The sequence below is a fragment of the Triticum aestivum genome, chromosome 1D (assembly GCF_018294505.1).
Source record: "Triticum aestivum cultivar Chinese Spring chromosome 1D, IWGSC CS RefSeq v2.1, whole genome shotgun sequence".
Classification (NCBI taxonomy): Eukaryota; Viridiplantae; Streptophyta; class Magnoliopsida; order Poales; family Poaceae; genus Triticum; species Triticum aestivum.
This window is the reverse complement of record NC_057796.1, coordinates 302,196,518-302,213,167: the sequence shown is the minus strand read 5'-3', so window position 1 is coordinate 302,213,167 and position 16,650 is coordinate 302,196,518. Positions and strand designations below refer to the sequence as shown.

General features: G+C 48.8%; 2 protein-coding genes across 2 annotated transcripts; one reads left to right on the top strand and one right to left on the bottom strand.

The window, feature by feature from the left end:
* The first annotated feature begins 2,809 nt into the window (after positions 1–2,809).
* Positions 2,810–6,941, top strand: LOC123181617 (protein NRT1/ PTR FAMILY 6.3). Its single transcript, XM_044593925.1, has 4 exons — positions 2,810–3,069; positions 3,179–3,396; positions 3,476–4,056; positions 5,646–6,941. Exons 1-4 carry the CDS (start codon positions 2,931–2,933, stop codon positions 6,493–6,495), a joined length of 1,788 nt encoding a protein of 595 aa, XP_044449860.1. The 5' UTR covers positions 2,810–2,930; the 3' UTR covers positions 6,496–6,941.
* A 2,554-nt stretch (positions 6,942–9,495) lies between these two features.
* Positions 9,496–12,136, bottom strand: LOC123168822 (protein NRT1/ PTR FAMILY 6.3). Its single transcript, XM_044586691.1, has 3 exons — positions 11,655–12,136; positions 10,979–11,559; positions 9,496–10,592 (listed from the first exon to the last, which is right to left on the bottom strand). The coding sequence occupies exons 1-3, from the start codon at positions 11,997–11,999 to the stop codon at positions 9,728–9,730; spliced, it is 1,791 nt and encodes a 596-aa protein (XP_044442626.1). The 5' UTR covers positions 12,000–12,136; the 3' UTR covers positions 9,496–9,727.
* Between the last annotated feature and the right edge of the window lie 4,514 nt (positions 12,137–16,650).

Sequence of the window (16,650 nt, the reverse complement as noted above, 5' to 3'; positions counted from 1 at the left end):
CATTGATTTAGGGGTGCATTTTTATATTTAATAAACTGCACCCATTAGATTTTTATAATTGCAGATAATCATACCATGGTATTTATTTTCATGATTATACCAACCCAAATAACGATCATTAGCTCTTCATAACTATACCTAAGCATATCATGACCATTATATCTTCATAATAATCATAACACAACCAATAGGTTCGAACCAACATACATCATAGCCGCTAATTCTTCATAAATGCATCAACACAAATCGAGATCATTGAATCTTTAGATACGTGTTCATAGGTGCACAAAATCTCCGAATGTAGAAAACACGTAAATAATCTGAAAAAAGACATACATTCGATATAAATAAATCTCTATTATTAATGGGGAGTTGGTCCTTGTATGTTCACCTCCACCTTGCCTCTCCTCCGTTTACTTTTTTTGTCATGTACATCGCCCCCACATGTTCTACATTAACTAAACCAAATCTAATCGTATTTTACCAAAATCTTAACTAAATATAAATTTCCTTTTCTTCCCTTGCCTATACTCAAATCAAATCTTATCAAAATTAAGAATACTGTGTATCCATGTGTTTGCACACCTCTTACTTAAAATTATTTGCAAAATTGAATCAATGAAATTATGATTATCGCACCACGGCGGATCAGAGCCTGGGTAAAAGAAAAAAAATAAATATAATGTTGTGTGGTACAAACAAGGTAAGACCATACATGATGAACTATTTGTATATACTTTCCATTCCATCATAGTTAATTTCAAGTAATAGTTTTCACCATGTTAGGCTTGTTTTGAACAAATATATTATAACTACCATATTCATCATGCAATTATTTTCACAAAACTCATTTATTTATTTTGTGGGAAAAACTTTTTATCAATTCATCAAACATCATAGTAGTATAAAGAACACAAGAAACAATTGAATTACATCCATGTCCGTAGACCACCTATAGAGACGACTACAAGCACATGAGCGAGTCAAAGGCATGCCGGCATCATCGACCCTCCCTCACTGGAGCCAGACAAACCTTGGTATAGTAGACAATCGAGATGTTGTCGAGTTAACTCCCCAAATGACCAGCATATCAGAACATGAAGAGAAGTGCATATCAGAAGGACCCAACATGTAGACACACGGAGCAGACGAATGAAGACCAAATCCAGGCAGATCCACGGAAGACAAACACCGACCGAGTCCCATGAGAAGAAACACTGAGAAGGAGGCTAGACGGGAGAAACCTTATTTCATCTTCAGGGAGCCACCGCCTCGTCTTCATCAGAAGGACACAAACCCTAAACAAACTAAAAAAAGAACACTTAAAAACGAAACAAGAGCCCTCCCACCGGTACGGGTCCGGATCCACCACGTCTCCATGGGCCTAAGGCCATAGAATACAAGGCAAATTGGAGAGTGTGCCGGCGGGAGGCGGGGAAACTCTAGTGTGGGACTCGCAAGTGGAAGGAGCAAGAGGAAAATGTTTCTTCACACAACTTATTAGATAGGACATATCATGATGATGTATGTTTCCTCCGAGTAAATTTGTAGCCCACTGCAGCACGAGCTGCAAAAATATTGCGAGAGAAAGATATGGATCATGTAATGGTAAAGTAGTAAGTGCCAATAGCTAACTATTATATGAGTTGCCTATAGATGACATGACTACCGGATAAAGTTGGCGGTTGACTATAGATTTGTCATCAAATTAAGTTTCTACCATATAATTTTTATGGCATATTATACATGTTTTATTAGCTAAATCAAAATTTAAGAATACGTGCCTGACTTATAAACTCAATCGAAGAAAATAATATATAGAGCCCCCGGTTAGCTCTACTATTAACCATACGTTTGGAAAATACTCCCTTTGTTTCTTATAAGATTTGTTTGAAGTCAAACAACGCAAAGTTTAACCAGTTTTATATTAAAAAATATCAACATTTACAACATTATAATTATACAATATAAAACTTAATTTCGTGAATGTTGATATATTTTTCCTATAAAAATGGTCAAAGATTATGAAATTTGACTTCAAACAATTTTATATGCAAACTAAAAAGAAACAAGGATTAATATCTCGTGTCATCTCAACCCGGTAGGCTAGCTCCCCGGCCGCCTGCTCAACCAATAGCATGTTTGTTTGGGACATGGAGTATTTGATCCCGAGCTCATATGCTCCCGTATGAACAGTAAAATCCAAAAAAATAGTAAAAAAATTCTGATTTTTGTTGTGATGAACATTGATAAATTTTCTAACTGGGTGCAAAATTTCAGGTTGAAATGACATTCGTAGAGGTCTGGGCAAAAAAAATCAATGGTCCAAAAAGATTATTGTTGGAAGCATTTTGGAGCATCGATTTTGTTATTTTTGCCCAGACCTCCACGAATGTCATTTCGGCCTGAAATTTTGCACGCATTTAGAACATTCATCAGTGTTTATCACCAACAAAATCAGATTTTTTTTGAATTTTTTTACTATTTTTTTCGATTTTACTGTTCATGCGGGAGCATATGAGCTCGGGATCAAAAGAGCACTTTCGGTTTGTTTGAGCTTCTGGGAAAATAGAACAAGCTAGCTAGCCAATAATTGAGCGATTAGTTAACGAGTGCCAGAGTCATGGGAAAAAGAACCCCGGGAGGCAGGAGACAGTGGTTATTTTTGTGGCAGAAGGAGACCACGACTAATTAACCACAAACTGATCACACCTAGCTCAGCAACGAAAGCAAAGGTGAGATGCATCCCGAATCCCGAGGCAGAGATCCACCGGCTTCCCGCTATAAAAGAAGGCCCTCAACCCCGCAGGACCACTCCACCAGCATCATCACCCTCCCCTCGAGCCCGAGCTTCCTCGTCACCGCACTGCCTGTCCCCCGGCTTGATCCTGCCATCACGAGCACGTGAGAGGCTTGATCTTGAGGCAGAGATGGGCACGGAAGTGCTGCCGGAGACCGTGGCGAAGGCCGGCAAGCAGGGCGCCGCCCTAACGGACGCCTGGGACTACAAGGGCCGCCCCGCCGCCCGCGCCACCACCGGCGGGTGGGGATGCGCCGCCATGATCCTAGGTATTTTTTACGAGCGCCCTTGTCGTTTTGCTGCATGGTCGCTTCGTGGAATGCTGTTCGATCGATGGCGTGGGACGAATGGAGAACTGAGATCTTGGTTGTGGTGAAGGCGCGGAGCTGTTCGAGCGGATGACGACGCTGGGAATCGCGGTGAACCTGGTGCCGTACATGACCGGCACCATGCACCTCGGCAGCGCCGCCTCCGCCAACACCGTCACCAACTTCATCGGCACCTCCTTCATGCTCTGCCTCCTCGGCGGCTTCATCGCCGACTCCTACCTCGGCCGCTACCTCACCATCGCCGTCTTCTCCGCCGTCCAAGCCACCGTACGTGACTTGCACATAAGCCACAGTTACACGCCTAGCATCCCGGCCTGTACTAACCTGCATAGCTCAATCGATGCAGGGTGTGATGATACTGACGATCTCGACGGTGGCGCCGGGGCTGCGGCCGGCGGCGTGCGGTGACGCAACGGGGCAGAGCCCCGACTGCGTGCCGGCGAACGGGACGCAGCTCGGCGTGCTGTACCTGGGGCTGTACATGACGGCGCTGGGGACAGGCGGGCTCAAGTCGAGCGTGTCCGGCTTCGGGTCGGACCAGTTCGACGAGTCCGACGACGGCGAGCGCAAGATGATGATGCGCTTCTTCAACTGGTTCTACTTCTTCGTCAGCATCGGCGCACTGCTCGCCGTCACCGTGCTGGTGTACGTGCAGGACAACGTGGGCCGCCGCTGGGGCTACGGCGTCGTGGCCGTCGGCATCCTCTGCGGGCTCGGCGTGTTCCTGTCCGGCACCAGGAAGTACCGGTTCAAGAAGCTCGTGGGCAGCCCGCTGACGCAGGTCGCCACCGTGACGGCCGCGGCATGGAGGAAGCGCTCCCTGCCGCTGCCGTCCGACCCGAGCATGCTCTACGACGTGGACGACAAGGCCGCCGCCGGCGAGGACCTCAAGGGCAAGCTGAAGCTCCCCCACAGCAAGGAGTGCCGGTAAGCATTCGCTCAAGAGCATCGCTCCTCGTACCTAAATTGCCTAGTCTGCTGCTTTAACAACTAATTAAACTACTAGTACTAGACAAGTTCTAGGAGATGAATCATCTGACAAAGTTGTATCAGGCCAGGTTGTCTGATACTCCCATTACTTTAAATGGGATTAAACTGAGATTTGAGTATCCAGCCAGGGAGCTCATCATTGGTGGTAGTATGGTCCAGTGCAACATTCACATCCCCATCCATCGTCCACAAATAAAATAAATGTCTCTTCATTTACCAAAACAACTCTCTGTCTCCCTCTCTAGCCGATCACAACTCACAACACATGCACGCCCATTTGTCTTGGCTAAAAAAGGGTTGTAGCAATGCTTCACGTATCTAGCTTATACAAGTCAGAACAGTACAGTACTTCCTGAATCTTAGTTCATGAATAGCTAGCTAGAATAGACACAAGGCAATGGTCCAGTATCTAGTGATTGTGTAAGTATCAAGTGTCAAGCAAAGCTAGCGTTGGGCCATCTACTGTGCATTCATGACAGCATGTGTGGGCCAACACGTACAGTAGTGTGTCACCGCGCGCGAAGCCCGGCCTGCCAATTATTAATAATTTGGGCACGCGGTCGATTGAGTTGGCACCGGCCCACAGTGACTAATACGTGACGTGGACACGATGTGTAGTGTAGAGCGACAGTGCACGGCCATGGCCCCATGGATCATGCCACATCTATCACGTAGTGCGGAAATCTAGCTAGCCGGGATTAATCGATGGGATTTAAATGAGATATTCAGTTCCAACGTCCAAGCGTGTAGCTGTCAGCCGGATACGTTCCCCGCTCGCTGTATCAGATAAGGCCGGTTACGCGACCGCACACGAACCGCGAACAAGCTAGCTAGAAAAAAGTCCGGGAAACAACTTATACAAGCCAGAAACTTGTACAGGAATTGTAACTGCGTTGCATAGAACTTTTTTGGGTCGGTAAAGTTTCGGCGCGAGATGTACAGCCACTGCTTTTGGGCGATGCGTCTGGCAGCTTCCATGAAAGGGAGACGTGCAATGCATCGCGCGTTGGCAGAAGCAAGTAGCCAAGTTCTCGTGGCCAGTTGCCTGCCCAGCGCCCACGGGCGGCGCTGCCCAGCCACATGACAATACGCAGCTTTGCTCAGGCTTCACGGGCTCGCTGCCACGGCCAAAGGTCACTTGCGATAGAGCACCTCCTCCAAGACTGGAAAGATTCGCCGTGCATCAGCATCGACTTTTGTGCGGGTCGGTCAGTTGGTGTCTGGTGACTTGGTGCAATGCTCGATCGATCGCACGCCGGCTGGGCGTTGGATCTTGCGGTTCGCACGCGTTCCTGTAGTGCCTCCTCGCCTCGTCCCAAAGGGCAGCAACATAGCACACGTTCACGTGCGTCAGCATCGGCTTGTGGAAAAGGAGATTCAGTTTTGACTCGAAGATTCAACTAAGAACGTCATGGGCTCACTCAATTGCTTCATTAAACTAAATCGTTACTGGTGTGATTAGCATACACCTTTACAGCACAGTGCTGCAAGTACAGTGGCTAATGAGTTATGATGTGCAAATGCAGATTCCTCGACCACGCAGCCGTCGTCGACCGGGAGTCGCCCGCGGCGGCGAGCGGCTGGACGCTGTGCACGCGGACGGACGTGGAGGAGGTGAAGCAGGTGGTGCGGATGCTGCCCATCTGGGCCACCACCATCATGTTCTGGACCATCCACGCGCAGATGACCACCTTCGCCGTCGAGCAGGCGTCCGTCATGAACCGTGCCATCGGCGGCTCGGGGTTCCTCATCCCGGCGGGCTCCCTCACCGTCTTCCTCATCGGCTCCATCCTCCTCACCGTGCCCCTCTACGACCGCCTCGTGGCCCCCGTGGCCCGCCGCGTCACCGGCAACCCGCACGGCCTCTCCCCGCTCCAGCGCGTCTTCGTCGGCCTCTTCCTGTCCATCGCCGGGATGGCCGCCGCCGCGCTCATCGAGCGGTACCGCCTCACCGAGTCCGCCGACGGCGTCACGATCACCGTGTTCCTGCTCATGCCCCAGTTCCTGCTCGTCGGGGCCGGCGAGGCGTTCACGTACATGGGGCAGCTCGATTTCTTCCTGCGCGAGTGCCCCAAGGGGATGAAGACCATGAGCACGGGGCTGTTCCTCAGCACCTGCGCGCTTGGATTTTTCTTCAGCACGCTCATAGTCACCATCGTGCACAAGGTCACTGGACACGGGAGCAACGACGGCTGGCTCGCCAACAACATCGACCAAGGGAGGCTCGACTACTTCTACTGGTTGCTCGCCGTCATGAGCGCAATCAATATCGTCTTCTTCACGATCGCCGCAAGGGGCTACGTGTACAAGGAGAAACGCATGGCCGATGCTGGCATCGAGCTCGCTGACGAGGAGGCCATGATCGTCGGTCACTGAGGCTGGCCATGCTGCATGCCTGCGTCCGTGTATACACGTGTAGCTCTTTTTTGTTTTTGTTTTTCTTGTCACGTACGTATTGCTAACCCACCAATTATAAATATGCAAAAAGGAACTTAATCTTGAAAAAAGTAAAGGGCAGCGCTGTCTGTCGGGTGATAATTTAAAAAGATCCACCGCAGGCGGCCGTTGGATGCATCCTCGAATAGCCGTCTGTTTTCTCCCACCTGAGCGCTAGCCTTGCTAGCCTTTGCGCTTGATTCTCTGCAACAGGAGCCTTGATTCTACGCAACAGAAGACTTGTTGCAATCTCCCTTGAACCATTTTTTTCCTTTGAAACAAGATCTATGTTGCAAAAGCGCGCCGTGGCCGCCATTGCAACATCACACATGTTTCAAACACATAGCCCCTATTACATACCATTGCAACAACACAAATGTTTCGAAAACATAGCCCAGTCATTGCAAACACCAAATCCCAACACCATTGCGGTCACAATCTCGTCGCTGTTGCAGCCATCCGCGCAAACACCACCACTGTTTCAGTCGTCGCCACGCAAAAATACCACTGTGGTCGCACTCACAAGACCACCCCTTTACAGTCGCAACACCACTACCATTGCAGTCACAACCCCGTCACCGTTGCAGTCGCAACACCACCATGCAGACTCGTTGGAGGGCGCGGCAGCACAGCCTGCACACGATGGCAGGAAGTTGTGGTGCAACACCGACATACCTCGACGATAGTGTTGGTCGATGTTTTCATGGTCCCCTGCTTGTTCAATGAGGGCATCAGCCGTGGTGGTGTCTAGCGGCATCTAACGTGCAGCGCCCAACTGGTGACGAGAAGAAATTGAAGGGGATTTCCATGGAAGAAGAAGACTCGATGAAGGGGAAACCCGATAAGTTACGCTGGAAGCTTACTAGGTCTGGAGAGTTTACAGTCAAATCAATGTATCTTGATGTTATCAATTCAAGCTCCATTCCTAGTTCCAAATATGTTTGGGTTGTCAAAGTTCCTTTGAAAATTAAAGCGTTTATGTGGTTTGTACATAAACAAGTAATCTTGACCAAGGATAATTTGGCAAAGCGTAACTGGACAGGACCTACTAGGTGTAACTTCTGCGATCGGGATGAAACCATCAAACACCTTTTTCTTGAGTGCCCGTTGGCAAAAGTCTTATGGCGGACGGTCCATATTGCCTTTAATATTACTCCTCCAAGATCTGTCAACACGTTATTTGGAACGTGGCTTAATGGGATAGAGTCCGAAACAGCACGACACATCCGCGTAGGAGCATGTGCTTTATTATGGGCAGTATGGAACTGCAGAAATGGTTTGGTTTTTAACAGAGCAACAAATATTCATTTTTTGCAGGTTATTTTCCAAGCCACTGCGTTGATCCGTACGTGGTCGCTACTCACTCCGATGGAGGCCAGGGAGCGTTTGGTTACTGGATCTATCCGGTGGGAGATGGTAGCACGGGATATCTTCAACCGGTTTGGATGGCGGTCATGTAATAGGATAGGCAATTAGTTTACCTATCTCTCTTATGCCAGCCGGTTGTGGCTTCTTTTGGCTAGTTTGTTATTGGCCTTTTGGCTCTTTGTGAGCTTTTCTTTACTTTCGTTGGAGACTTTAAGACCTTGTTGAACCTGTTTGCTTATTTATAAAGTTGGTCGTATGCATCGTTCTGATGCAGAGGCCGGGGAGTCCCCCCTTTTCGAAAAAAAGTATGGATAGCCGCATTTGCTGAGATAAGGTTGTGCGTAATAGTGTTGGGTGGGCCCCTACATGAACATGGGTCATGCAACAGAGGCAACAGACGAAGCCTAGTTATCAGTCGGGTGAGGAGAAGCATTTCCCAAAAAGAAAACATAGTCCCCTTGACTGTCGGAAACTCCGAGCTTTCTACCTTGTGCTAACACACACACACACACACACACACACACACACACACACACACACACACACATGAATAAGATTGAGCCGGTAGATTTGGGATTGATAACTCGCCACAGGCACCTCATAATCAATTGGCATGTCATATCAGCAAAAGAATATCGTGCGAAACCATGTAATAAATTTAGAAAATACATGACTACCACTGATACGTCTAGAATTTGAATCAGGGTGGGCTAGTCCATCTAAGCTATGCTCCATACAACATGTAGCTAAGAGGGCAATGTCCAAAAACTATTCTCAGATACAGTAGTGCAAGACTCGTTTAACTTCATTGATGAAGGCGTGAAAATTCATGTTATCAAAGAGCGCCTAGATCTCAAATTCTCTCCCTCAAAAAACAATACTAGAACCACGATGCGGATGACCAGACCTTACCAACATACTCAAAAAATTCCATATTGGGGTATGTGCTTTTGACAAGCAGTGTTTTTAGTCTATACCTGTGTCAAATCAGGTGTGAAGTATCCTTCTAGGTTCTGGTTGGTGGGGCAGAGAACTGAAAATCCTCTTTAGTTTCACGCATGGGACTGTAGATCTCAGTTGCACTAGCTCTATGGTTTGATTCCGCAACAGAAGTCACAATGAATGAAGGTCGACGATCAACCAGGCAAGTCGAAAAAGGAAAGACTAGGAAAGCATTGAGAGAAGTTTTCACAGTGAAAAATAAAAAGGCATATCGTTTTTAGAAATTATGGAATTTGACTTAGTTAGAGCTATTGTATAGCATCAAGAGGAAAGTTTAATTTAAGCTAAAACCACGACATTTATTTTGGAACGGAGAATAGAAAAGAAAAACTAGAACCCAAAAAAAGCACGACGTGAATAATCCACAAATAAACCCGTTTAAGGAAAAGGAAAAGAAAACGAAAAGGAAAAGAAAACATACCCGTTTAAGGAATAGCAAACCCGTTTAAGGAAAAGGAAAAGAAAACATACCCACATGTACAGCATCGATTGAGTTATAGCTATTTTTCAGTCAATTGAGAAATAGCAAACCCGTTTTAAGGAAAAGGAAAAGAAAACATACCCACATGTACAGCATCGATTGAGTTATAGCTATTTTTCAGTCAATTGAGAAATAGCAAACCCGTTTAAGGAAAAGGAAAAGAAAACATACCCACATGTACAAATAAACTCCATGTACGACATGATGAGGATACGTATACCTTGCCAACATACATTATACGCCACCGAATACACACAAAAACAAGTCAATACACTATACACACACACAAGCGAAAAAAGAAGCGCAAGTAGCATGCATCGATCAGTGGCCGACGATCATGGCCTCCTCGTCGGCAAGCTCGATGCCGGCATCGGCCAAGCGCTTCTCCTTGTACACGTAGCCCCTTGCGGCGATCGTGAAGAAGACGATATTGATTGCGCTCATGACGGCGAGCAACCAGTAGAAGTAGTCGAGCCTCCCCTGGTCGAGGTTGTCGGCGAGCCAGCCGCCGGTGCCCCGTGGCCCGTGACCGGTGACCTTGTGCACGATGGTTACTGTGACCGTGCTGAAGAAGAAGCCGAGCGCGCAGGTGCTGAGGAATAGCCCCGTGCTCATGGTCTTCATCCCCTTTGGGCACTCTCGCAGGAAGAAGTCGAGCTGGCCCATGTACGTGAACGCCTCGCCGGCGCCGACGAGCAGAAACTGGGGCATGAGCAGGAACACCGTGAGGGTGACCCCGTGAGTGGACGATGTGAGGCGGTGTCGCTCGACGATCGCCGCCGCGGCCATGCCGATGATGGACAGGAAGAGGCCGACGAAGACGCGCTGGAGCGGGGAGAGGCCGTGCGGGTTGCCCGTGATGCGGCGGGCCACAGGCGCGACGAGGCGGTCGTAGAGGGGCACCGTGAGGAGGATGGAACCGATGAGGAAGACGGTGAGGGAGCCTGCGGGGACGAGGAACCCCGAGCCGCCGATGCCGCGGTCCATGAGGGAGGCCTGCTCGACGGCGAAGGTGGTCATCTGCGCGTGGATGGTCCAGAACATGATGGTGGTCGCCCAGATGGGCAGCATGCGCACCACCTGCTTCACCTCCTCCACGTCCGTCCGCGTGCACAGCGTCCACTTGCTCGCCTCGGCCGGCGACGCCGCCTCGGCCCGATCGATGATGGCCGCATGGTCTAGGAATCTGCATATATGTACATGACAAGCCATCCTTTTAGTTTTTTTTTTTGAAATGGTGCCATCCTATTAGTTTCATCACTAAACTGAAGATCAACCGAACAGAAGTTCAAATTTGACTAGCACTAGTTGCAAACTTGCAACTAATGCCAATGGCTATGCACAATGTCGCTCTACATATCATGTCCATGTCATGGTGACAGTCAACATATCGTAGCAGAGTACGTTTTGGTCCACAGAAGAATATGACTACTGGTAGTAGACATGCGAATGTTGCCGTGGACTAGATGATGAGCTCCCCGGATAATAAAATGGAGGTGGACGTCGTATTTCTCTGCTGCTTAGTTTGTCAGTATTGACAGGAGACTGCCTAGTGATTAATAAAGTACTTACCGGCATTCCTTACTGTGGGGCAGCTTCTGCTTGCCCTTGAGGTCCTCACCGGCGGCGGCCGCATCGTCGACGTCGTAGAGCATGCTCGGGTCGGACGGAAGCGGCAAGGCGCGCTTGCTCCACGCCGCGGTCGTCACGGCGGCGACTTGCGTCAGCGGACTCCCGACAAGCTTCTTGAACCGGTACATCTTGGTGCCGCACAGGAACACGCCGAGCCCGGCGAGGATGCCGACGGCGCAGATGCCGTATCCCCAGCGGCGGCCGATGTTGTCTTGCACGTACACCAGCACGGTGACGGCGAGCAGCGCGCCGATGCTGACGAAGAAGTAGAACCAGTTGAAGAAGCGCATCATCTTCTTGCGCTCGCCGTCGTCGGACTCGTCGAACTGGTCAGACCCGAACCCGGACACGCTCGACTTGAGCCCGCCAGTCCCCAGCGCCGTCATGTACAGACCCAGGTACAGCACCCCGAGCTGCGTCTCGTTCGCCGGAACGCAATCGGGGCTCTGCCCCGTCGCGTCCCCGCACACTGCCGGGCGCAGCCCCGGCGCAACCGTCGAGATCGTCAGTACCATCACACCCTGCATCGATCGAAATACGCGAGTTAGTACGTACATATAGCTGCTAAGCGTGCAACTGTCGCTGATGGGGCAATGAAGAATGGACATGGACGTACGGTGGCTTGGACAGCCGAGAAGACGGCGATGGTGAGGTAGCGGCCGAGGTAGGTGTCGGCGACGAAGCCGCCGAGGAGGCAGAGCATGAAGGAGGTGCCGATGAAGTTGGTGACGGTGTTGGCGGCTGCGGCGCTGCCGAGGTGCATGGTGCCGGTCATGTACGGCACCAAGTTCACCGCGATGCCCAGCGTCGTCATCCGCTCGAAAAGCTCCGCGCCTAGGATCATGGCAGCGCATCCCCACCCGCCGGTGGTGGAGCGGGCCGCGGGACGGCCCTTGCTGTCCCAGGCATCTGTGAGGATGCCCTTGCCCTCCGCGGCGATCTCCGGCAGCACCGAGCCCATGGTCACCAAGCTAGGGCTAGTCCCTCTCTCGCGCGCGCTTGCCGGAATGTCGCAGGATCAACCGAGCACGAGCAGCCGGGACAGCTGGTGCGCGTTCAGAGACGAGTAGAGCTCGAAGGGAAGGTGGTGGTGTTGGTGGCTGTGGAGGTCCTCAGGCGTGCCATTTTATAGCCGAACGGTGGTGGATCTTTGCATCGGGATTCGGGTTGCCCGGGATCGGAGAGATCCTCCTCCCACCTTTGCTTGACGAGCTAGGTGGTGGTCAGTCTCGATCTCTTAATTTATTGTAAACAAGTGCATTATGTGGGGGAATCAGTATCTCCTCCCTGAGTTCCTTCCGTCGTGCTCTACCAAAGTGCCTCTGATTTCATTTTCATCTATTGTTGACAGCTGGCCCGTCTATCAAATTTAGTGGAGGATAAAAAGTGCATGCAATTTCACTAACGTCAGGCCATTTAAGGTTCATATTTTAGACGAACATGTTGGTTCGCAATGTGATCAAAAGTTATCTACAGTGCGAACCAACATGTGGTTCGATGGTTTGAGGGACATGGTATCCCCAGCACATCAGGGTTCAACTCCTGGTGCTCACATTATTCCTGAATTTATTTCAGGATTTTCGGCGATGCGCTTTCAATGGGAGACGTTCCCGGTTGACGACGAGGCGCCTACGGTGATGTCGTAAATTTCAAAATGATATGCCGGCTCAGTTTTCCAGAGGTACTCATAGAGATAGGGTGTGTGTACGTTCATAGGGTTAGTGTATGCGCATATGTATGAACGCTTGCGTCTGTACTGTGTTAAAAAAAATTATCTACAGTGTTGCGGTGAATTTTTTTGTATGGGCCCATCCAGCTCTCCAGTCTCAGCTGCCGGTGTCTACCTTTTCCTCCTCTGTTCGGCTTTCAAGGAAGGATCTCAGCTACCCACTACTCCAGTAGTGTATATATAGGGTGTTCGTGGGGTAATTACACATGGAGAAAAGAGATCCTGATGTAGTTAAGGCGGGATTTGGAGAAGGTTCACCTGGGAACTGGGTTCCCCTGCAGTATAACTAGAAACGAATCATGATCCTTAACTGTACTGTGAGGGTGTTTATTTCCAGGGACTTATTGATTTAAAGACTTAAAAAAAATCCCTATAAGTCCCATCTAAACCAAACAGGAGGGACTTATAGGGATTTAAAGTGGACATTTGGGACTTATTAAATAAGACTCTCAAGGAGAGTCTTATAGGAACTTATAGTTGTAATATGGTCTTTTAGTCCATGTTAAGTCCCATGAACCAAACAGGTAAGGATTTTTTAGGGATTTGGGACTTATAAGTTGGGACTAAAAAAAGTCAACTTATAAACCAAACAGGGCCAGTACGAGCGCATACTGGCCAGCTGCTTAATTGCATTGTGCTAGACGTAATTAATTACCTAAGCTAGGTTAATGGATGAGCAAGGCATATATATGTCCCACATGCATGCGAAAAAAAAATTAACTGTTGGCTGATCCATGCATGCTGCATGCAAGCCAGGTAAAATGACGACCACGCATTCTACTCAAGAAAGGAAGAAAAGAATGAACAAGTGGGTGTATTTTTGTACAATAATTGACTACTACATGCTTATGCTTGTTCACATATTCGAGTTTTTCCTCCTGGTTATATCTGTAATTCCACCCATTTTTGGTTTAGCTAACTGAGCTTTGACTGTTCGTTTACATCTTCGAGTTTCTTTCTCAAGCGCGCTCACATTTTCGAGTATCTGGCGTATTGCAACATATTATAGCAGCAACTTGCAAATTAGAATTGACACCATACCTAATGTAATGCAAATGGGTGATAGAATATGATACGGCAGTTGCAGAAGTTGTTGATCGACCGCTTGTCAGTATAAATAGTTAACAAAATTAAAAGCAGAAAAACAAAATGAATGCTAGAAACGAATTTTAAGCACGCGGTCTAAGGTAAATGCCTAAGGCCCTGTTTGTTTGGGCTTTTGCCTTTGCAGCTTTTTCACTTTGCCCAAAAAGCTATAGAAGCTCCTAAATAGGTGCTTAACTCCAAAAACACCTATTTATTAGCTTTTATGGTTTTTTGACCAAAGTGAAAAAGCTGCAAAAATAGAAACAAAAGCCCAAACAAATAAGGCCTAAGTCGGTTATAGTGGCATCATTACTAGGAAAATGCTTACCAGTAGCGCTGGTTTTCTTGCTACCAATAGCGTTGGCAGACGCGCTACTGCTACGACGCTACAGCTATTTTTTAGCAGTTGCGCTTGTTTGTCCCGACGCTACTGGTAACTTTGTTAGTAGTAGCATGTTCCACCCGCGCTACTGCTATTACGTACGCGCGCTACTACTAATGAAATAGTAGTAGCGTGGGTAAACAACCAACACTACTAGTATCCTATATACTAGTAGCGCCCAGTTTCCTCCCCACGCTACTACTAACTTATTAGAAATTAAAAAAAATAAACCAGTACACATCATTACAAATACATGATTTATAATAAACCAGTATTAGAACACATCCAGTAAGAGCATACATAATTGACATGGGCTCCGGATAAATGAGCCAAAACCCCATCATTATGCATTGGTACTCACGATTGACCACTTCAAAGAACATGCAAGTATGTATGCCATTAACAATTGCAAACATAAGTTTCTTTTTACTACAGTTGTTGTATTTACTATCACACAGTTCCTCATTCTACCTGTTCTCACTCCGGTAATAAGAAAAATGAAAAGGAAAAGTAGAGATAAGAGCAACTCCAACGGGCCGACCCAAACGGACGGCGATTTCGTCCGCTTTTTGTCCGTTTGGGTCGGCCGCCCGCCCGACGCCCGCCTCGTTTTTGAAATGGGTCGGCAGCGCGCCCAACGCGCCGACCCATATGTGCCGGCGTGGCCGGCTGCCGCCCAATTTTACATGATTTGCATTCAACATATTGTCAAATGAAAATGTTAACAAGCCAAATAGTCTGGCCGCCCAAATAAATAGTATAGTTTTACAAGCCAAATACAAATAAAAATGTTTCACATAGTTTTGCAAATGAATAAAAGAAGATACATCTATTGGTTGCCAACATGAGCCCACATATGCTCAACCAAATCATTTTGCAGTTGCACGTGAGTTTCTCAATCACGCATGTCTTCATGAAATTGAGTGAACTGCTCAAATGTTGCCGCTACTCCATGCTCAAGCACAACATTCTCACCCTGAAACTGAAAGCCTTGATCGTACAGACGTTCCGGGCGCTCGTCTTCTACGATCATATTGTGCATGATCACACAAGCAGTCATCACCTCCCACAGTTTTGCGTGCTCCAAGTATTAGCAGGATACCGAACGATGCCCCATCGAGATTGCAAAACACCAATGGCACGCTCGACATCCTTTCTAGCACTCTCTTGCTCTTGGGCAAATCTTTTCCTTTTCTCTCCGACAAGGTTGGGTATTGTCTTGACAATAGTGGTCCACTGAGGATAGATACCGTCACCCAGATAGTACCCTTTGTCGTAGTTGTGGCCGTTGACAGTAAAGTTCACCGGTGGGCTGTTGACTTCTACAAGCCTAGCAAACACCGGCGAGCGCTGAAGCACGTTGATATCATTGTGTGATCCAGCCATGCCAAAGAAAGAGTGCCAGATCCAGAGATCTTGAGATGCCACGGCCTCTAGTATGACAGTGCAAGCCCTGACATGTCCCTTACACTGCCCTTGCCAAGCAGAAGGGCAGTTCTTCCACTCCCAGTGCATGCAGTCTATGCTGCCAAGCATCCCTGAGAAGCCCCTGCTGGCATTCATCGCCAACAAACGGGCTGTATCTTTAGCTGTCGGCTCTCTCAAGTACTCAGGGCCAAACACAGCAATAACAACCTTGCAGAACTTATATAGGGACTCTAGGCATGTAGACTCGCTCATACGGACGTACTCGTCAATGAGATCACCGGGCACTCCGTATGCAAGCATTCGGATGACGGTAGTGCATTTCTGATAAGAGGAGAAACCAATCTCGCCGACGGCATCCTCTTTGCACTCAAAGTAGTCATCATAGCCGACCACTCCATCTCTAATACGGTTGAAAACATGCCTACTCATACGGAACCGGCGGCGGAATTTGTGATGTTTGAACAACGGGTTTGTTGTATCAAAGTAGTCCTTCCAGAGAAGGAAATGCCCGCTCTCTCAGTTGTGATTCAACGCCGGAAGGTGGCCCGGAATGGAGCCACGGAACAACGGCTACTGGCTGTTGAGGTGGTGATGGACCAACACGGCAGCCAATATCTCCTCCTCCTCGTCGGTCGACGAATCGTCGGAGTCGCAAAGGAAATTGTGGAAAAATATCTCATCGGCGGAGTCCATTTCGTACCTTGGCAAACTGTCGAACAGCTTGCAGGCGGCGACGTTGGAGACGGCCGGCGAGGGGAGTCGCGGCTCCCACAAACAAGCTAGCTGCCCTGCCGGCATCCGACGGGCATGCCGGTCGGATGTGGCAGGGGCGGCGAGGCGGCTTCTTGGTCGCGGGCGGCTGTGCGGTGGGGGAAGCGGCGGTGGGAAGCAGTTTGCTCCCCGGCGGCAAAATTGCGGCGGAGGGCGACGGGGGGAGGGGTGGCGTTGCTGGGTGGATGTGGAGGCGGCGGCAGCTGGAAGAGTCAG

Coding starts and splice junctions, on each gene's coding strand:
- LOC123181617 (XM_044593925.1), top strand. CDS start 2,931: ATGGGCACGGAAGTGCTGCCGGAGACCGTGGCGAAGGCCGGCAAGCAG. Junction 3,397..3,475: donor TCTCCGCCGTCCAAGCCACC/GTACGTGACTTG, acceptor CAATCGATGCAG/GGTGTGATGATACTGACGAT. Junction 4,057..5,645: donor CCCCACAGCAAGGAGTGCCG/GTAAGCATTCGC, acceptor GTGCAAATGCAG/ATTCCTCGACCACGCAGCCG.
- LOC123168822 (XM_044586691.1), bottom strand. CDS start 11,999: ATGGGCTCGGTGCTGCCGGAGATCGCCGCGGAGGGCAAGGGCATCCTC. Junction 11,560..11,654: donor TCTCGGCTGTCCAAGCCACC/GTACGTCCATGT, acceptor CGATCGATGCAG/GGTGTGATGGTACTGACGAT. Junction 10,593..10,978: donor CCCCACAGTAAGGAATGCCG/GTAAGTACTTTA, acceptor ACATATATGCAG/ATTCCTAGACCATGCGGCCA.